At 39.7% G+C, this 18,054-nt stretch overlaps 1 protein-coding gene across 2 annotated transcripts in view; it reads left to right on the top strand.

Annotated features, from left to right (window-relative positions):
- Positions 1 to 18,054, top strand: part of RABGAP1L (RAB GTPase activating protein 1 like) — a gene marked incomplete at both ends in the record, with an annotated part of 181,804 nt that overhangs the window by 91,399 nt on the left and 72,351 nt on the right. For both annotated transcript variants that reach the window (XM_079536078.1, XM_079536077.1), the window contains 3 exons: positions 6,602 to 6,676; positions 10,051 to 10,176; positions 11,215 to 11,358. In XM_079536078.1, the coding sequence (XP_079392204.1) occupies positions 6,602 to 6,676; positions 10,051 to 10,176; positions 11,215 to 11,358 (345 nt within the window). The remainder of the gene's footprint in view (positions 1 to 6,601; positions 6,677 to 10,050; positions 10,177 to 11,214; positions 11,359 to 18,054) is intronic.

The raw sequence follows: 18,054 nt of genomic DNA, 5'->3' as shown, positions 1-18,054 counted from the left end.
TTTGAGAGACTTTGCCTTCATTCAGTGGGTGAAAACTGACTATTCCTTCTTCTGGTTTCCTGTCCTCTAATCGATTGTTTGAGCCTTTTCCTGTGGCTGCTTAATTGCCTAAAAGTGTTTGGGAAGGGATCTCGTTGGATGTCTTTCCAAAATCCTCGTGGGCTGCACTGACTGCTTCATGTTTTGTGTGCTCATTGGTTCCTTAAAAAAAGGATTTGTGAAGCGTTGCTTCCTATACAACAGCCATATCGAATCTTCGGCATTGAATTCATAAGTATTCTGCTTTTATTCTTGCAAGTTTGTACCTTCTTGCCAGTATGGAGATGAGACTTAACTGCTCTGTAGGTTTCTGAGCAGCCCTTCGTCCTTGTTGAGTGGTGATAGAGCTCTGTTCTATGGCTGTGTCTGACCAGACCTTGCATTTATGATGGACTTGGTCATTTACAAAGGAACAGTGTTAAAATTTAATTAATTTGCTCATAAATATGTCATTCTAATAACCGCTTTAGGTTGCTGACATAGCTTTGAACAGAGCTGTGTGCTCAGGGCCTTCTTTTGACGTGAAAATGAGATATTTGAAGAATGGGATTATTGTATGAAGCCAGAAGGGGTCTTTCCTCAAGTGGGAGAGTAAAAAGAAGAGCTTTTCCTCCGTGCCCCACTGAAACAAGAGATGATCTGAGCTGTCAGATAAAAAGGGAAACCATTAAAAGCTCACTGCCTCATTTTAACAGGTCTGTCAGTTCTAGTTCCATCTCTTAAGTCTCTTCTTCAGAACAGTAGGAAATCAGGGAAGATGGGAACTTGTTCAATTTCAGAACGTATATGTGACAAAGTAAGGTGTCTAAAAATAAACTGTAAGGCTGACGGTGGTGATAAGGAATGAAAAGAGTTCCAGATTTGAGATCTGAGATTTCACTAGAGGACATCACATAAACTATATTTGCTCAGAGAGAACATCTTTGGGAAATATTTGTGCTTCTTGCAGACTTTCTGTTAAAATACTCTGAAAATTCAAGCTTTATCTAAAGAGTTTGCTCCTGGTGTTACAACGCATAACAGGATAGTACTCTCGACCTACTTCTATGCTTGCATATGTAGTTAGCAGCTCTGTGCTCCAGGGAATCAAGGCGTGTGACAGAAATAGTTCTCTTAACTGTTTGGAACGTACACAGTGCACAATTTAATATGAGATACGTTTTCTCTAATTTTCTGATTACAGTAGCTCTTCTTTGACAAACAACCGCTGTGATGTTAATAGAAGAAACTGAATTTGCTGCAGTGAACTCAATTTATCAGGGTTAATAATGTTATCGGGCAGGCTGAAACAATAGACACAGCATTTCCCTGCTTTTGTGAAAGTAGATGGATGGGTTTTTCAGAGGTTCAGAGTTGGTGTCAGTGAAAAAGGCACAAGGAAGGCTATGAATCACTCCTATCATGATGTATTTTGTTACTGTTACTTGTCTTCTTGGTTTATCAGATTTGTAGTTTTATCCTAATCCTGGTCGTACTTGCCAGGATGTGATCGTAGAATCATAGAATGGCCTGGGTTGCAAAGGACCACAATGCTCATCCGGTTCCAACCCCTTGCTATGTGCAGGGTCACCAACCAGCAGACCAGGCTGCCCAGAGCCACATCCACATGCCGTTCTGTAAACTGTCTGCCCTTTATCTTTTCATGAAAAATATTCACTTCTTTGCGGTGCCTTCATTCTGATGACGACCTCTTGACACCGTGTGCATATTCTTTTCTCAATACTTTTTTAGCTACTGTTCTAGTTTACAAATGGGTGTTTGGCCACTTTAGTTTAATTCCTTGTCAAAGAGCAGATCTCTTTCTTTCCTGTAGTGGTCTGTCGTATTTTAGAATACACATAGGAGCATAAGCAGATTTAGTTAAGAATTATTCTTCATCTATTTTTAGTTGTTTATTTTCTTCACTCCTGGGTTGAAGAGCAATTTCAGTAAATATTGTTGTCTTGTTTCATGCAAAGGATTTTTAATGCTATCTTGTCGTCTTCAATTTACATTGGTTCCTTCTCTGTGCATCTGTGCCCAGCAAGGAAGCAGCAGTACTGTTCTTGCATATGGATTTTCTGCTGAGTTGTGCTGGTTAAAAGGCCAGGATTGTGAATCTTGAATACTGGAATTAGAGCAAAGACGTCACTGTTTTCAGGAGCCTGCATGAGAGAGCATGAGCACTTATTCATTCTTTGGGCCTATGGTTTGGGGTGGTAGGGTGCACACATACCTGCCTCTGGGGGATGCACAATAAACGGGTAAATGCAGTCTGCAGTGAAGACAGAAATTCCTTGTAGGATGCAGTACATAGAAGCAGACATAGAAATGTCATTGCTTTCAGACTGTTAGCCTTGCAATAAATTCAGGTACGGAGTTTTAAATTCTCCTTTTAGGCGTGGCACTTTAAAGTGTATTATCACCAATGTCACTCAGTGAGCAAGCGTGTCATAAAATTCCTTGTTGCTTGAGAAGGCTGCCTCCAGCTCTGAGTGTTTTCTTGAGGCACCACGTTCTTCAGACTCTGCACAAGTCTTTTTCCCTTCAGCACAGAGCACTTTCTGTATCAAACACTGATTCCTGAGATCATTTCGGTAGTGACACAAAGGTAAGTAGTGGGAACAAACCAGGCATGCATGTCAAAAAGTCTTGCATTCCTTTTTCATTTTCTTTTTTTCTGGGGTCGAGATCATGGATATGTAGTATGGCTGCTGAGCAGCTTGCCAGAGTGCCTGTCGCTTTTTCAGAGAAGTGAGATTTCCCTGTGCCAGAAGACATTACTACTGACAGGAGATGGTGTTCTTGCAGATGAGGATGGGGATGTGTAGCTCCTCTGCTCACACCTTTCCCACTGCATTGCTGGGAAGCGTGTGAAAGCTCTGGCAAATATGAGGAAGATCTTTTCATGAGACAGACGCTATAGAAATACTTTTTCATGGAGTCTGTTTAATTTCTAATTCGTTGCAATTAATGCAGTTGAGGCAAATAGGCTGTGTGATTGTAAGCTGCTTATGAGTTAGTGTTTTATGTTTTGTTGTTTCAAGTCCATGTGAACCTTCAGCAAGTACAAGGAATCATTTTCATGCTTGTGAAGATGAAAAATGGCAAAAAACAGTTGGTGTGGAATTCAAGATGAACCTTTGTAAACTTCCTCTTTTCAGACCATTGGGACTCACACAGAGTGGTTGCAGAAATCCAGAGTCTGAGTTACTGCATTCCAATAAGCAACCTTTCCACGTGTGATTTTCAATGGTACTGACCAGTGGAATGGAATTTAGCATGGAATTATTGTATCTACAGAACCATAGAATCACAGAATTGTAGAATGGCCTGGGTTGAAAAGGACCACAATGATCATCTGGTTCCAACCCCCTGCTGTGTGCAGGGTCACCAACCAGCAGAGCAGGCTGCCCAGAGCCACATCCAGCCTGGCCTTGAATGCCTGCAGGGATGAGGCATCCACAACCTCGTTGGGCAACCTGTTCCACTGCCTCACCATTCTCTTCTTCTACAGAAGATTGGTTCATTTATGGATTCTTCATTCACATGGTTCTCTACTGCTCGTTTATTTCATGAGACTCTTTAGCTTTCAAACAGTTTGTTTGCTAACAATGTGCTTAATAACCGTGCAGTTCTCTGTGGAAGACTGATAACTATTGAAAAGATGATTTAATTCTGTAATAAGATCTTTGCTAAGTTAAAGGGAATTAAGGAAGGCTTTAAGTCAGAATCAGAATATTTATTAAATCTAAACTGCAAGAAAGGGAATATTTAAGATCTCAGTTAATTGAAGTATTGATGTTGGAGGTTCCTGAAGAGCTTGAAAAAATAAGAACTGGAAGTTTACAGCATTGTCACAAGTTATCATGGGAAAAATACCATTCCCTTGAAATTAGAAGAAACAGCGGCTTCAGTGGAAGTGGGAGATTTGGGATTTTGTTTTGTTTTCGTATTTCATGTGGAAAATCAAAGTTAATGCTCTTAAGTCCCTTAAAGAATAAATCCTAAATAATTCATCTTAGATCTTTTCTTAATTACGTAGCATTATTGTGGTTTGTAGGCAGCATCTTTGAGGATATTTTGGTTAATTACATCGTATTTCAGCAATATCAAGTCCCCAAGGTTACTTAAAGCTATAAGTATACATATAATTGGAAACGTAATATGCATAAAACTCAAAAATCTATTTGCTTTGGGCAAGTGAAATAAAATCATGTTGATTCTGCAGAGTTAGTTTAAAAAATATATATCTTTATTTGCCCATATCACGTAGCTTCGACTTAGAATCTTTAGAATCTTTTTCAGTTTTGTCGTAATTCCTGTCCTGAGCTGAAGATGACAGTCATGTATCTGGCCATAGCTGCTCGTGTGGATCACGCTGTGGGGAGTTTCCTTCAAAACTTTTTGTGTCCATGCTATCTGTTCTAAATACATGTTCAGTATTTTTCTTCATTTTGATTTATAATCTCTTCTGATGCTCGGTTGGAGACAGAGCCTTCAACGCATTCCCTGCAGGAAGTCATTCCAGCAGAATGACAGCCTCTGTGATTATTCTGCAATAACACAGGCACAAAGAAAGTTCATGTGGATGTTGTGCTGGAGTTTAAACACAACTTTTGTACCTCCATCATGTATTTTCCAAGTATAATCTCTGCCTTCTTGCTCTGGTTATGTTTGAAAATGGATTTATTACTACTTCTGTTGTGCTCAGGAAGTTGATCATGAGAATGTTCCTTATTCTTCCTTCGTATTTGTGTTTAAAATGCAGAGTGATGTGATTGGGGTTGCTTTTTTTTTTTTTTTTTTACTCTACATTTTCCATCTTCTGCCACAATTTCATGTTGTTTCCCAGTCTCAAAGGCATATGTTTACATTCCTGATAGTTTCTCTTACCTTAAATTTTATCCTTGCCAGTTTGCGAAGCAGTTTATGTATGGTCTTGAAGCTGGTTTGGATTAAGTCAGTGCTGTTTTTAGCAAACAATTAGCCATTATGCTAATACTCCCTCTTACAACAGAGGGAGCTACCATGAAGGTTGATCATTTCATTTTTACCTTACGTGTTTTTGTTGCTGTTGTTAATTTAAAATGTTTCTCTTTTAATATGAAGAAAGCGTCAATCACGTGTATTATTTGTAATTTCGTGTACCTGGAGCTGTCCTTTCAAGACAGAAATTATGCATGTTTTAGGACTGCTGCACAATTAAAATAGACCGGTAGATTTGGCGAGCGTAGAGATAAAGGCTGCTTATTGTTGATTATTAACAAGTGATGGTTTTAATTATTATTTTCAGCAGTGTACTTGACTAGTCATCTTGTAGTTGCTTGACTGGTGAAAATGAGCAGTAGATTGGGATCATGGTCGCCTCTATTTCCTCTGTTAAGGAACAGTAAGCAGTAGAGGCCAAGGGACAAATGTATTAGGAAATGCATGGATGAGTTGCTGCTAAACAGTGAGCTTTAAGAGAATGCTCAGTTTATGTTCCTGATGAAAGTCTTCCTTACTGGGGTCACTGCCGACTTCCTTAGAAATATTTGTTTCTTGGTTTCTGCCAGTCAGAATGGAAAAGGAAAGGTGGTTTTAAGACTTGACATGTATTTTGGCTTCGATTCCAGTGTTTCTGGCAGAAGTTAGTGGCAATTATGTTATTACTCTTGGCTTTAAAGGAGCCAAATGTCATTTTGAGACAAAGAATTGGCTGAAGGCACTGTGAAGACTCTCAAGTGTTTTTTAATGATCTTGGGAATCTGGAGGGGTCCCAGTTGACTGGGAGCTGGCAAGTGTTGTCCTGGTTTTGAGGAAGGGCACGAATGAAGATCTCGATAATCACCTGTCAGTTTCACTTCAGCGCCTGGTAGAATGATGGATGCAGTGCCTTCTCTGTAAAGGGAAGGTTTGCTCTAGAGCTGGAGCCTGCATGCAGGACTGGAATGCACACAGGTATGTTTGCAGAGGATACGGACTGAGGAGGAGCTGTTGACTTGTTCCTGCAGCTCTGGCCTTGCAGTTTTCCCTCACCATAACCTCGTTGTTTCCTCAGGATGGCCGTCTTTTTCCTGTCAGTCCTGCTCTGGGTTACTTACTGTCTCAGGTTTCCTCCAATCCTCAACATCCTCTAACGTGGCTTTCAAAACATCATCTTGTCTCTGAGAAGCAGAGAAGAAAGGAAGGTTTTGTTATTTTCAATGATAAGAAAAAAATAGCACGGCCATCTTACCATAAAGGAAGATAAAAATAATTAATTGTCTTCATTTTTCTGCATAACAAGGATGTGGAAAAACTGTTTCTGATGAAATTTTCCATGTAGTTTTCAGTGGTTTTCTAGCAGATGACCTTGAGTCCTGTTTTTTTCACAGTGTGAAGATTTGTTTTCCCCAAACCAAAGAAGGAAGCACACTCCCCACACAACCCACAGTTGCCTGTTTCTTAGCTCATGCTTGCTGCATCATTCCCATTCTTACACTCCTGACTTCAGCAGAATTATCCCTGGTTTAGGTGAAGAGAAATTGCATCCAGCTCTTTTCATGCAGTTTGAAAAATAAATGCATTTTAAATATATGTTGACTGTTATCTTTTCTAGGCATACTCTGTCTACGATGAAGACATTGGCTATTGCCAGGGACAGTCCTTCCTTGCAGCTGTGCTACTGCTTCATGTGAGTTAATTGCTAAATGAATGCTTTGATACTTAGAGCAGCTTTAAACCTTAAAATCAGTAGTACTGGAACATTGTATTTGACAGATATGCACTGTTTCATATTTGTCTAAATTTATTTTACTGCTTTTGCTTTCTGGCAAATAGTGAATAAAAGCTTCTGTTTTTATGAATGTAGATTTCATTTATTTAGGAGAAATCCATTAAATTATCAAGTAGTTCTGTGTGAAAACCAGAAAGCGATGTGCTAGATTTTCTTTGAGTTTAGTACTCCTGTACGTAAACTCCCCTTGTGATTAAAAGGAACTTAGATTTGGGAGATGCTCTGAGTAGCTCACAGAAGAAAGCATGCCCATCAATTTCAGCAATACCTTTCCTCCTGAGGACATTTTATAAATTCTTCTGAATGAAAGCTGAATTTGAATGTTGATATTTCAGCCTGTAACCAAAATCTTTACAAACATTGACCTGTCACTTCGTGTACATACACGTGTAGGTGTAAACACATGGGGAGATAAATACATGATTTTTGTATTTTGTGAGATGCTTTAACTTAGATGCATCAGTAGAAAAGAAGCAGATTCAAATACTGGTAGATACTGTGAAGAGTTTCTAAACAAAACGCCTAAGATCCCAACACCAGCTCTTTTTCTGCCCATTGCCTTTTTCTGTCAGGCTTTCAATTATTAATCATGATTGAAATACACTACAGACCGTGGGTTTGCATAGGATGTTCGTGGCACATGTGTTACGTATGCTCTTCCTCAGCCACCTGGAAATCAAATTCAGATTTATTTAACCACAAGCTGTAATTTCAGGTGAGATCTATGATGTGAAATTGTTACAGAGAAACTTGAGATTCCTCAAGAGTTAATCTGAATTCTGTTAGATTACTGCAGTCCCACATATTCTGCAAATCAGCTCATACCTATCAGTTACTTTGCAAGTAATTTTTTTTACCCAAAGAAGGTTTCTAATTTCCACTGGAGGGATAATCCATTTGCAATGCCCAAGTTGTTTAGAATTGAATGGGTGTCACATTCTTGGTGTTTGACTAATATTTAGCTTCTCTCTCTTGGTAGTATGCTGTCATTGCAGTAGAGAATTTCCTTTCTTTCTAGTGTTTCTGGAGTTAGAAGAAAGTGCCCTGTTTTGCAGGGAATGCTAAATGGCAATTGCACTCATTTTAATATGCCCTTTATAATGTTTGCTTTTACAATAGGATATTAAACTGAAATAATCAGAGAAAGGGGGGAAGGGAAGCAGTGTCACTCATGTAAGTTGGGAGCTTCCCAGGATATCCTCCAACTTGTGTTTTTCTCAAATTCTTCAACCAATCTGCATCTGTGAATGCTTGTACAACCCCCTCTAACTCTCCAGTCTTTGCATGGATTCTAGACTCCTTCGTTTCCCCTTCTCTTCTGGGACAGGATATTTCTTTTCAGTGTAGATATCTTTCAGGGATGGTTGGGTAGCCTGAACTTCCATCCTGGCTTTTTGTGATTTTGCTGCTTTGGTGAAATTGCCATCAAAGATGAGCAGGTAATCTCTAATCTCAGGGGACCAGTGTTGCCATCTCTAATAAGATTTGCTGTCAGTCTCACTGCATTTGGCTTTCTTTGTATGATTGACTCTTGGAGATGCTACTATGTGAAAAAACTAATATTTCTTTTTAAAGGAACAAAATACAAATTTCTGGCTTTTGTAATTCCAAATAATTGGTTTTGTTTAAAATTAAAAACAAAAACAAAGTAAATTTCATTTACAAATTTTGAATCCTTGGGGCTGGTAATGCTGGAGAACCTGCATCCACAGAGTGAGGACTCCATGGCCTCTGCCTGTACTGTCTTTGGCCCAGTGCTCACCTCTGTTCCCTCTCCCTGTGGCGGGGGAGGAATGACTGTCACTGCACGTGTCTGATTGAGCATGCAAGGTAGGTGTGCTTGTGCATGAGCATCTGTCATTTTATTAGAAATAATTGTTACCTTGCAAAAAATGTGCGTTTGCTTTCATTTTATTCTGGAGCAGACTGAAGCTTTTTGGTCAGGGTAATTTTTTTTTCTCCTTTCCTTTAGCTGCAGCCTTGATCGGCTGTCAGTGGGGATTGTTCTGTCCAGATAGAATGGTGATAAGAGCTTTGAGATTCATAAGAGCTCTGAGATTCCTAAGAGCTTGTTCTAGGTGAATCTAGCCTGCACAGATAGCTAACAGCTGACCTGGCAGTTCTTTATGTTAACTAGTTGTTTTTACATATGCTGTCTGAAAATGGAAATGTCTGCACGTGGCCCTGGAGATAGGGCATAATCATAGGATGAACCAGAAATGATGAGACCCTGGAGGTAAATAACAAGGGACTCTTTGAAAAATACTGAGCTTTCATCAATTGCTGATATTTGATAAGGGGTTGGCATGGGAGTGGATGAGTGAATTATGCTAGAAGGTCAAGAGCTGTCATTCTTGATACTCAATGAATGTTTTCCCATATAACAATCCAGTGCCCATAAAAGCAAGTTGTTTTTTTTTCCCCCTGCACGTGATTGAAGACCTGATTTGGGGTCTGCTTGTGCCTATCTTATTATTCTGTTGCCTGAGGGCACAAAGGAGATGTGATGACACAGGGCTTCCCACAAATTCGGTGCTCAGTGGACTGAAGCCAACCAATGCAGTTTCAGAGTGGCTCACACAGCCATTTGTATTGCTTTCTGAAGTTCTGTTGAGTGAGAAATTTTGGCCAACATGAAATAGAGTTTACAGAGATTGGGCTTCTGAAAAAAATACCATGATGTTAGCAGGGGGGATCAGCCAGCCTCAAGGTCACAAGGAGATTCTGAAGGCAACATTTATTTCTACTTTATTCATCATGGAAAACCTGACTTCAGAGGTTGTCATGCTCTGGGGTTTGGATGAGAGTAGATAAGCATTATTCTCACAGAGGGTTGGTTATAACCTCTGCGGTTTATATGGTTCTGCATATTTTACAACTAACCAAGTCTTTCATGGTAGAAGTCAGTGTCTTAGGGTGGTTTGTTGTTGCGTTTTGCTTTAAAGCTGGACTTCTGCACCTGAGATGGATCTCAGACTTACTGGCACAAAGTATAGTTGTAGGGATGCAATACTGACATGAGCCTATGATCTGATCCCTCCTTTTCTTCAGAGGAAGTCTTACAGAGCCACATCAGGGTGTCCATCAAGTAGAACAATCCCTTTGAGATTTGAGTAGCTTAATTCTAAATTCTGAGTGCTTTGCTGAAAAATTTAATACATCCCTGGTTTTGAATTCATCTTAAGGTATTTAAGTGTGCGTGTGTGTCTGTCTGTGGAAAGAATGTCCATCCTCAGCTCGGTTCTTAAAATCACATTTGTGTGTTGTTCCAGATGCCAGAGGAGCAGGCATTCTGTGTGTTTGTGAAAATCATGTATGACTATGGCTTGCGGGACCTCTACAGAAATAACTTTGAAGATCTCCATTGCAAATTTTTCCAGCTGGAGAAGCTAATGCAGGTGGGGCCAGACTAACAAATTACTTAATAAATGGGAATACTGGTGTGGGGACTGGTGCTTTGTTTCCATCACCTTCTGGGCAGCAAAGCCCCTCATTTAGAGGTGGAATAGAACCAAGGCAGGAAAGCTTAATACCTACATCCAAACATTGTGAAATCAGATTTACTTATAATTTTTCTTTTCATATAATGATGTTGCTGCTAATCTGTTGTGTTTTTTTTCCGTCTGTCAGTTTGCTCACTCTCTCTCTTCCCTAATTTCTTATGTTACACAGAGAGAATTTCTCTGCTCTGCAAAGGGCAAGGTCAGTCTTTCGGACTGCCTCTATCAGTGTCCTGCTTTCTAAGAGTTGTACTGGTGGTTAAGAAGTCAGGCAAATCAGGACATCTTGACACTTATGAAATACAAATTAACTGTAGGTCATTTTACTGTGATTTCAGTGCATTGCTCTTTTTTCGGGTGTAATTATGTCCTATTCAGAACAAGTTAAAGAAAAAGTTGCAAGTTTGACACTGTTGCTCTGACTAATAAGCACTTACTAGCAGTTCACTAAGACTTGACCTGGGTTTCTATTGCAGAGTGAAAGCTAACTAGTAGAGCTAGCTTTACTTCATGGTCTGCAAGGTGAGCTTGTTCCAGTATCTATTGCTTTTTTAACAGAATAGTTTATAAACGACAAGACATGATTAAGAAATAACTTTTAAAAATATATCTGTACATGATGTAAGTTTCACAGCTACTCTGTCTTTCCCTTATTGAAGATTTTGTAATTTCTCAGTATAATTTAATAGTATATTGTTTGATGCTGTGATAGAATTCATAGTGGTTATTAAATGTCATTAAAACTGTATCTCATTAAAACTGTAACCGTGACCACTAAAAGTTATAAAGAAACTTATTACTGCTGCTCAAAAGAAGCCAGGATTTCACTTTACTGTTTCTTAGTCTTCAGCAGCCTGGTACTTACTGACACTGCAGATGATGATCCTGTTTTAAGGAGGAGTACTGAAGCATTTATTATTTTTTCCTGTACTCCAGGAGCAGTTGCCTGATTTGTATAGCCATTTCTCAGACCTCAACTTGGAAGCTCATATGTACGCGTCCCAGTGGTTCCTCACTCTTTTTACTGCCAAATTTCCACTCTGCATGGTCTTCCACATCATTGATTTACTACTTTGTGAGGTAAGAAAAACCCTTGAATCAGAAAGCCCTCTCTCCACCTCGTGAATGTGTTAAGAATTTCTGTCTTTCTGTGTTTCATTTTGTTGGAGTCATTTACAGTTTAACTGTGTGTAGTGAATTCTTCAGAAACCATGATTATATTGAAGAGATGATGTTCAGTGAAACGCTGGTCCGGTTTTCAAATTAAAATTGTGATTTGCCTCATTCTTTACGAAGGGATCTTATTAACAGTATCTGATGTACACATCTGTTCTCATTTAATTTGTTACACAGTTTATTCAAAGTTGGAAATTCTAATCTCCAGAAGATACCCCGTAGGCTTTTAGTGGTAAAACTCTTGAGATTTTGCATTTCAGAATGTCACCCAGAGACATGATGGCATGGTATTCAGCAAATAATGAGAACTTCTAAACAGTACCCTTTAATGAAACTCTCTCCTTCCTGTTATTCCAACTAAGGGGAATACATGACTCCACATAGCAAATAGTACATTTCTGTATTGTAGACACATCTGCGCTTTGACTGAAGACAAAAATGGTAGTCAGGAGTGTTTATTTTGGTGAGATGTTAGCACTTCTTTTTGTCATTAGGAAGTCAGGGTGGAGAGGTGGTCATATGTGTGTGTACAGTTGTGTACACGTGTATATGATTGGCATTTTCAGATGCAGAGGGTTTCACGAATGTGAAACACTGTTGACTCTGATTCATTCTGTACATTTTTTAGCATTAAGTATTTTACTTGGGAATTCTCAGGCTTGCTGCACATGTTGATGTTGATAACATTCCTTGCAGAACAAATATGGCCTGCAATTCATAACTTGCTGTGTTTTCCTTAAGAGTGTTGCTTTGCATATGTGCTCAGTTATTAAAAAAAAAAAAGGTTAATACCTCCAGGTATCCAAGTGAATGTGACAGGTAATAATGGAGAATGGATTCCACATTTACACACGAATATGTTTCAGTTTGGATATATCTGAGCTCTAACTTTTTCACAGTGCCTTAATTACTAAGTGTGCAAATAGGAGAATAACAGTTGTTGGTTTGTCCTGTCTCTGCCCTCCTTTTTGCAGAGATAGCTGTCCAACAGAGAACAAAATACCTCGATCACCTTGGGGTTCTTTGTGAGTTAGGTTTTAGAATGGTCTTCAATGGATTTGATCATTCTTTGTTGGTTGATTTTTATTTCTTCGTTCTGATCTTGATATAGTGCTGCATTGGGAAATAACCATTTTAAGAACTTGTTTACCAAGAAGTACAGAATGCCATTCCAAAGTGGTGATTATTGTGCTAGCAATATAGCTGCATCCTATCTGAAGCTCGTGTACTTCTTATTGCATTAGGCTTGAAGGTGAAACATGCTGTAGAGAGATTTTAGTTATGGTTAATATGGATTTAAATATTTGCATTCATCTCACGTGTGGCAGTGTTTATCTCAGCATGTCTGAAGGAATTACTCTGGGAAGAAAGGTGATGGAATCTGAAAGGGACATAGGGAAACCAATGCGGGAGTCTGCTAGAGACAGGGAAACTGGTTAGCATCTGTGGAGGGCAGTCATATAGAACCAAAGGAGCATCCTTTACAACAGTTAAAATCAGAAAGTGATAAGAAAATTGATTTCAAGTGAGAAGGTACGTACAGACATCTTGAGAAACAGTGGGGCATTGTGTATTGAGAACATACAGAGGCAACAGTGCAGACAATCAGAACATTGCTCCTAATGTTCATGACTCACCCAGTCTGGAGTAGCAGGCAGTTCTGAGCATTTGTGAGAGGAGTGTAGATTAAAATCACCTTAAACTAAAAATCTAGTTGACCCTCACCGTAGAGAGAAAATAAGATCTGAAGGCACATAGACAAAATAGGAAAGAAACCATTCCTTAATGGAGGGCTGAAAATGTATTGCAAAGCAGTCTGTCCAGGCAGCTTCCAGAAGGAGTGGTGGAGCAGTCAAAAAGTAATTTTTGTCTGCATTAAATTGCTCTTTATCTCTGAACAAACAGCATGCCTATAATTCCAGCAACTGGAAGGAGAAAAAACAGTTGCAGCTGCTAAGCCCAGAACATGTTCTTCTGGAGAAAAAAAATCCTCAAAAAATCAGACTCCTTTGAAGTCTTATGTTTTTGTTGTTTTTTTTTTTTTTAATTTAAACAAGCTTCCAGCCTTCTCATTAATTTGTCATAAATACAGATGAATTTAAAATAGCTCAGGTTTCCTTCCTGGCTGTGCTTTCTGCATAATCCTGTCCTGTCTGCTGCTGACAACAAGTTTACATCCTACTTATCTGTTGTGACAGAAAAGTACTGGGGGAAGGGAAAAAAATGGTTAAATTGATGGCAATTGATGCCTGGGTGCTACAAAAAAGTAGTCATTCCAAGGGTAGTTCTCTGGTATCCATGAAAATCTTTGAATTGTGGATGAATGGTTTGGGTTGCCCAGGAATGTTTGGATGAGACTTGTCATTTCAATTCTTGACCTTGGCTGGAAGAGATACTACAGATACTTTTTAACTCTCAATCTGGAGAGGAAACATTGGAAGTGCTGCAGTTGTGCTGCTGTGATCAGGTAGGCCTGCCTGCTTCCCTTGGGTGTGCTGGAGTGGCAGCTCCACAGCTGGGATGTGAGCCTTCAGGATACATCATTTTCATGGATCATCCTCCATCATGGGATTCCAGGGAGGTGGGATCCCATAAAAAATAAGCTGAATTTGTGATGGGAATTGTGGAGAAAATTTTAAAATCAAATTGAAGTGTGTGCTGTTACTGTCAAGGTCTTTTCATCATTCTTGCATTAAAAATGACTTGATTAATAACTAAATAAATAGCTCAGGTTCACACGAGTTTTGGGCTTGGCATGGCCTCTACAGGATTGAATTCTTCCATCCTGTTGTCTTTCTCTGACCTTTTTTAAGCCATATGCAGGCTGCTGAAGATATGTTTCAACTCCAGAATTACTTAATGTAAAAATAACCAATGTTGCCTCGATAGCCATAGGACAGAATATGTCACCCAGGGTCGTCTGGAAAGGAGATGTTTTGAAATTCTTTGTCTTTTCTTGGATAGAAACTGAAAGCTTGCCAGCTTGGAGGCAGGTAAGCCATACCATGATGGTGCTCATTGTAAGGCTCAGTACTTGGTGTCCAAGTGCCTGTTGTAAAAGCAAACAAACCAACCTCTAGATCCAGTTGCAAGCATCCATGAGATTACATCAGAGTGCTGGTTTTCAGCCTGGCTCTGCAGATAAATTTCAACATCTCAATGTCAGCTGAAGAGCTTCCTCCAAGGCTCCTGTTAGCTGCTTGTTTCAGCCACTTCATTAGTCTCCTTTTGCTGTTTCTATTTGCATTACAGAACAACTGTGTTGATGAAATGCAGAATTCTGTGTGGGCTTGTCAGTCTTAACTATCAATGTGACATCATGCTATTGAGTGCTCCTGAGCCTGCTTTGTCTTGCTCCCACCTTTGACTAAAAAATTCACATCATTTAACTTTTTAACATTTAATTTCCTCTTGCATTTTAGAATATACAACTTGGAATCAAAATGCTTTTTAGAAGCACTGAACAAGTAACCTTGATTAGACATTTAAAAGAGGAGAAAAGCAGTTGGCAGGCTACTTAGAAGCTTTTAATTTTGATTTCACGTAAGTTTCCTCTTAAAAAAGGAAAAAGAAAATATATTTGGGATATATACACACACAGATGCAGTGCTGCCAAAACTGAAGGAGGTTCAGAGCTCAAGCTGATGTTCTGTTCTTTACCTGGCATTTTGAGATGTTATTGCTAACCTGCTGTGTGTGTGTCTGGCTGCTCTTGTGTGCAGGGCTTGGGGATATAGAATACAAAAGGATTGTGGCTCTTTCCTTTCAAGGAGTGTGCAAAAATCCCTCTGTGCTGCCTTTCCTGAGCTGGTACATATATTTACATATCTCAGTGTCAGTAATTACATAGTCCATTACAAAAATTAGTGTTTTGACTGCAGAGCTGCGATTTTTGGATCAGGACTGAAAAGACAAGGATGCAACTGCTTTCCTGTCACTTCTGTGTATGAATGCATTGTTTTCTGTACAGCTCTTATCAGAGAAATGAGACTGCCTTCTCTAGGACTACGTAGTAGCAGCTCTGTCTTATGTTGCCGTGATGCCTGGGAGCACCACTTCACAGCGAGATCACGACAATTTCAGAAGTTTTCTAAGTACTGGCATGGAGGATTTGATTTCTCTCTTCTGTGTGCCTTGCTGGGGAATGGGTGTGCCAGGAGACACTGAGTTGTGTGGTGTGGCTCAAGTAAGCACAGTGTTCCTGCAGTGGGTGCCCCATCAGGATGCTGCTTTCTGTCTGTCACAGTACCTCCATTGTGAGTGCTTTGGCACTGCTAGGTTGAGAAAGAGCAGATTAGCATTTTAATTTATTAAACTGACTCAGGAGTTGAGTAGGGAGCAAGCCCACTTCATCTGTAAATCCATACTCCCCACACTCTGTGTGTACTTCAGTGAATCTTGTGAAACAGCAGCCTACCTCAGGAGCAGCATATTAAAAACTGGACTTATATATTATGAGTCGATACAGCACTGAAACATGCAGTATTTCAGTGCTGTGTACAAAAGTGAAGTCAGCGTCATACATGTGAGCTGGAGAAGGCTGGGCCTTGGGGTTGTTTTCCTTTGCACAAATACGGACTGTCCAGCTTTGGCATTTATCCCATGCTGTTCCTCCTGTCCATCTCTCTTTGTGTTTCACCTGCTGGGGAGCTCAGCCTCCTTCCTGAGGTCTCTGTACCCACTGCACTTTCATCTAAAGAGGATGGGAAGGCTTTCCTTCTGAGCTTGTTCCAGCTAGATCCTAATTGGTTTAAGAAAGAGAATAGGTTGTGTCTCAGGCTGTGGGTGGAAGGGATCTCAACACGCGTGCATTGTATGGCACTGATTTGTGCATTTGATGCTTGCTATTCTGAGGAAGAAAGTAGGCATGGATTGTTCGGTGGTTTGAGGCCTTCCACACAGTAAGGCACGAGTTCTTGTATAAAAGTCTGTGTTTTCAAATGATGCTCATCAGGTTTAGACTCTGAAATTATCGTCGCAAGGCTGCTGCCAGCAATATTTTCACAAAAGAATTGCGACGTTCATGCAGCATCCTTAATTCAGAGTGTGACATGTATGCATGAATATAGCATGTGCAGTCTCTTGTCTCCTGAAATAGACGTTCCTTTAAACATAGTGAGGCAAAGCAGTGATAGGCAGTTAGGGTGATGCATACACTATAGAAAGATACAGAATTTTATGTCAATTATTGAGAGAACAATTGAGACTTTTCTGCATCGAGAAGCATCTGCTGATAGATCAGTCATCATCACCTTCACTGCAAAAGCCTGAGGTCTGGAGTACAATGGATATTTTGCTTTTATTATTTAGATGACTTACATAAATCCACGCTAAAAGGAATTTTAGCTTAATTTGTGTGATGACTACAGCTGTACAGCACTGTGGCTTTTTTCCAGTACTAGAACAGAAATAAAACTGAAAATAATTTGGAATGAATGTAGTATTTGATTGTGTTTTATGGATGAGGAACTCGCCAAAGTTTTTGTATGCGTGTGTTTAAAATGTCCAGGTTATAATAAAGAATTGCAAGTTATTTTCTAACTAAAGGTTGTAAGAAGCCTTAGGTATTTGGATATAAAATTCCGATCAACAGCAGAAACATTGGAGGCATGTAACAATGTGTTCTGTATTGCCTTGGGGATGCAGCATGCAAAATGCTCTATTCACTTTTAAAGCTATAGAGAACCTGTAAGAATTCCAGCTTGAATTGAGGGGAGTATTTTAATAGAGCACATTCAAGAGGTTCTTGGTGAGCCACCAGGTTTAACATAATGCTTTACACTGTGTTGTCCAGCTGTTCCTGTGACATCCATAATGTACATGTCTTCTATTCATAGCTGCAGCTTGTTTATCCCCAATTATGAGAAGGCTGGTGATAAACACCCAGCGTGAGCAAAGAAAAAACGATTTCACAGCAATCTGCAATTCAAGATAACTTCTGTGAACAGAAGGTACCTTTTTGGTGATGTTGATAAATGTTGTGGTCCTGTAACACTGAGCCTATTTCTGCTTTGGAAAATGTTTTGAGATACAGGTGAGAAGTTTGTGGAGACAGGGATCCAAGAGAGCGACTTGCTTGTGCCTTAGCAGGAAGAGGCAGCTAATGCCATATCACAGTATGTCTCTGAATCACTTTCCCCAATGCCTGAAGTAATTTAGCAACTTACTAGTTGATGTTCACTTGGTTGATTTTTCTAGGAATACAGTAAATTTCCATAATGCTTACTTAACACCAGTGCCATCTGCTGTAGCGGGATAGCAGCATATTACAGGCAGTCTTGGCTTGCTGAAAAATGCTTCAGAAATAACTGAAGGGAGGGATAACAAACAGCAGAGAGTGATATTCCATGAACAAATCCAGGAAGCTGAGCTAATTTGGAGGCTGTTTTTAAAAGAGAGGGTGGTGCAGCCTGCCTCTGCCAAAACATTTTCCGTCATTTCGTGCTTGGAAACTGAGGGCCTGCTGAATTTCTGATGAAATACATTAAATCAACAAGTAAACGTTGTATTCAAGGGATGATGAAGGTGAAGGTGTGACAAAGCCAGTGCCAGGGCTGTGCTGTGATAGAGACAGCATGAAGAATGGACGTTCAGAAAGAG

Source organism: Tetrao urogallus, assembly GCF_951394365.1.
Source record: "Tetrao urogallus genome assembly, chromosome: 5".
Lineage (NCBI taxonomy): Eukaryota > Metazoa > Chordata > Aves > Galliformes > Phasianidae > Tetrao > Tetrao urogallus.
Note: the sequence above shows the minus strand (reverse complement) of the source record. Positions and strands in the feature narration are given on the sequence as shown.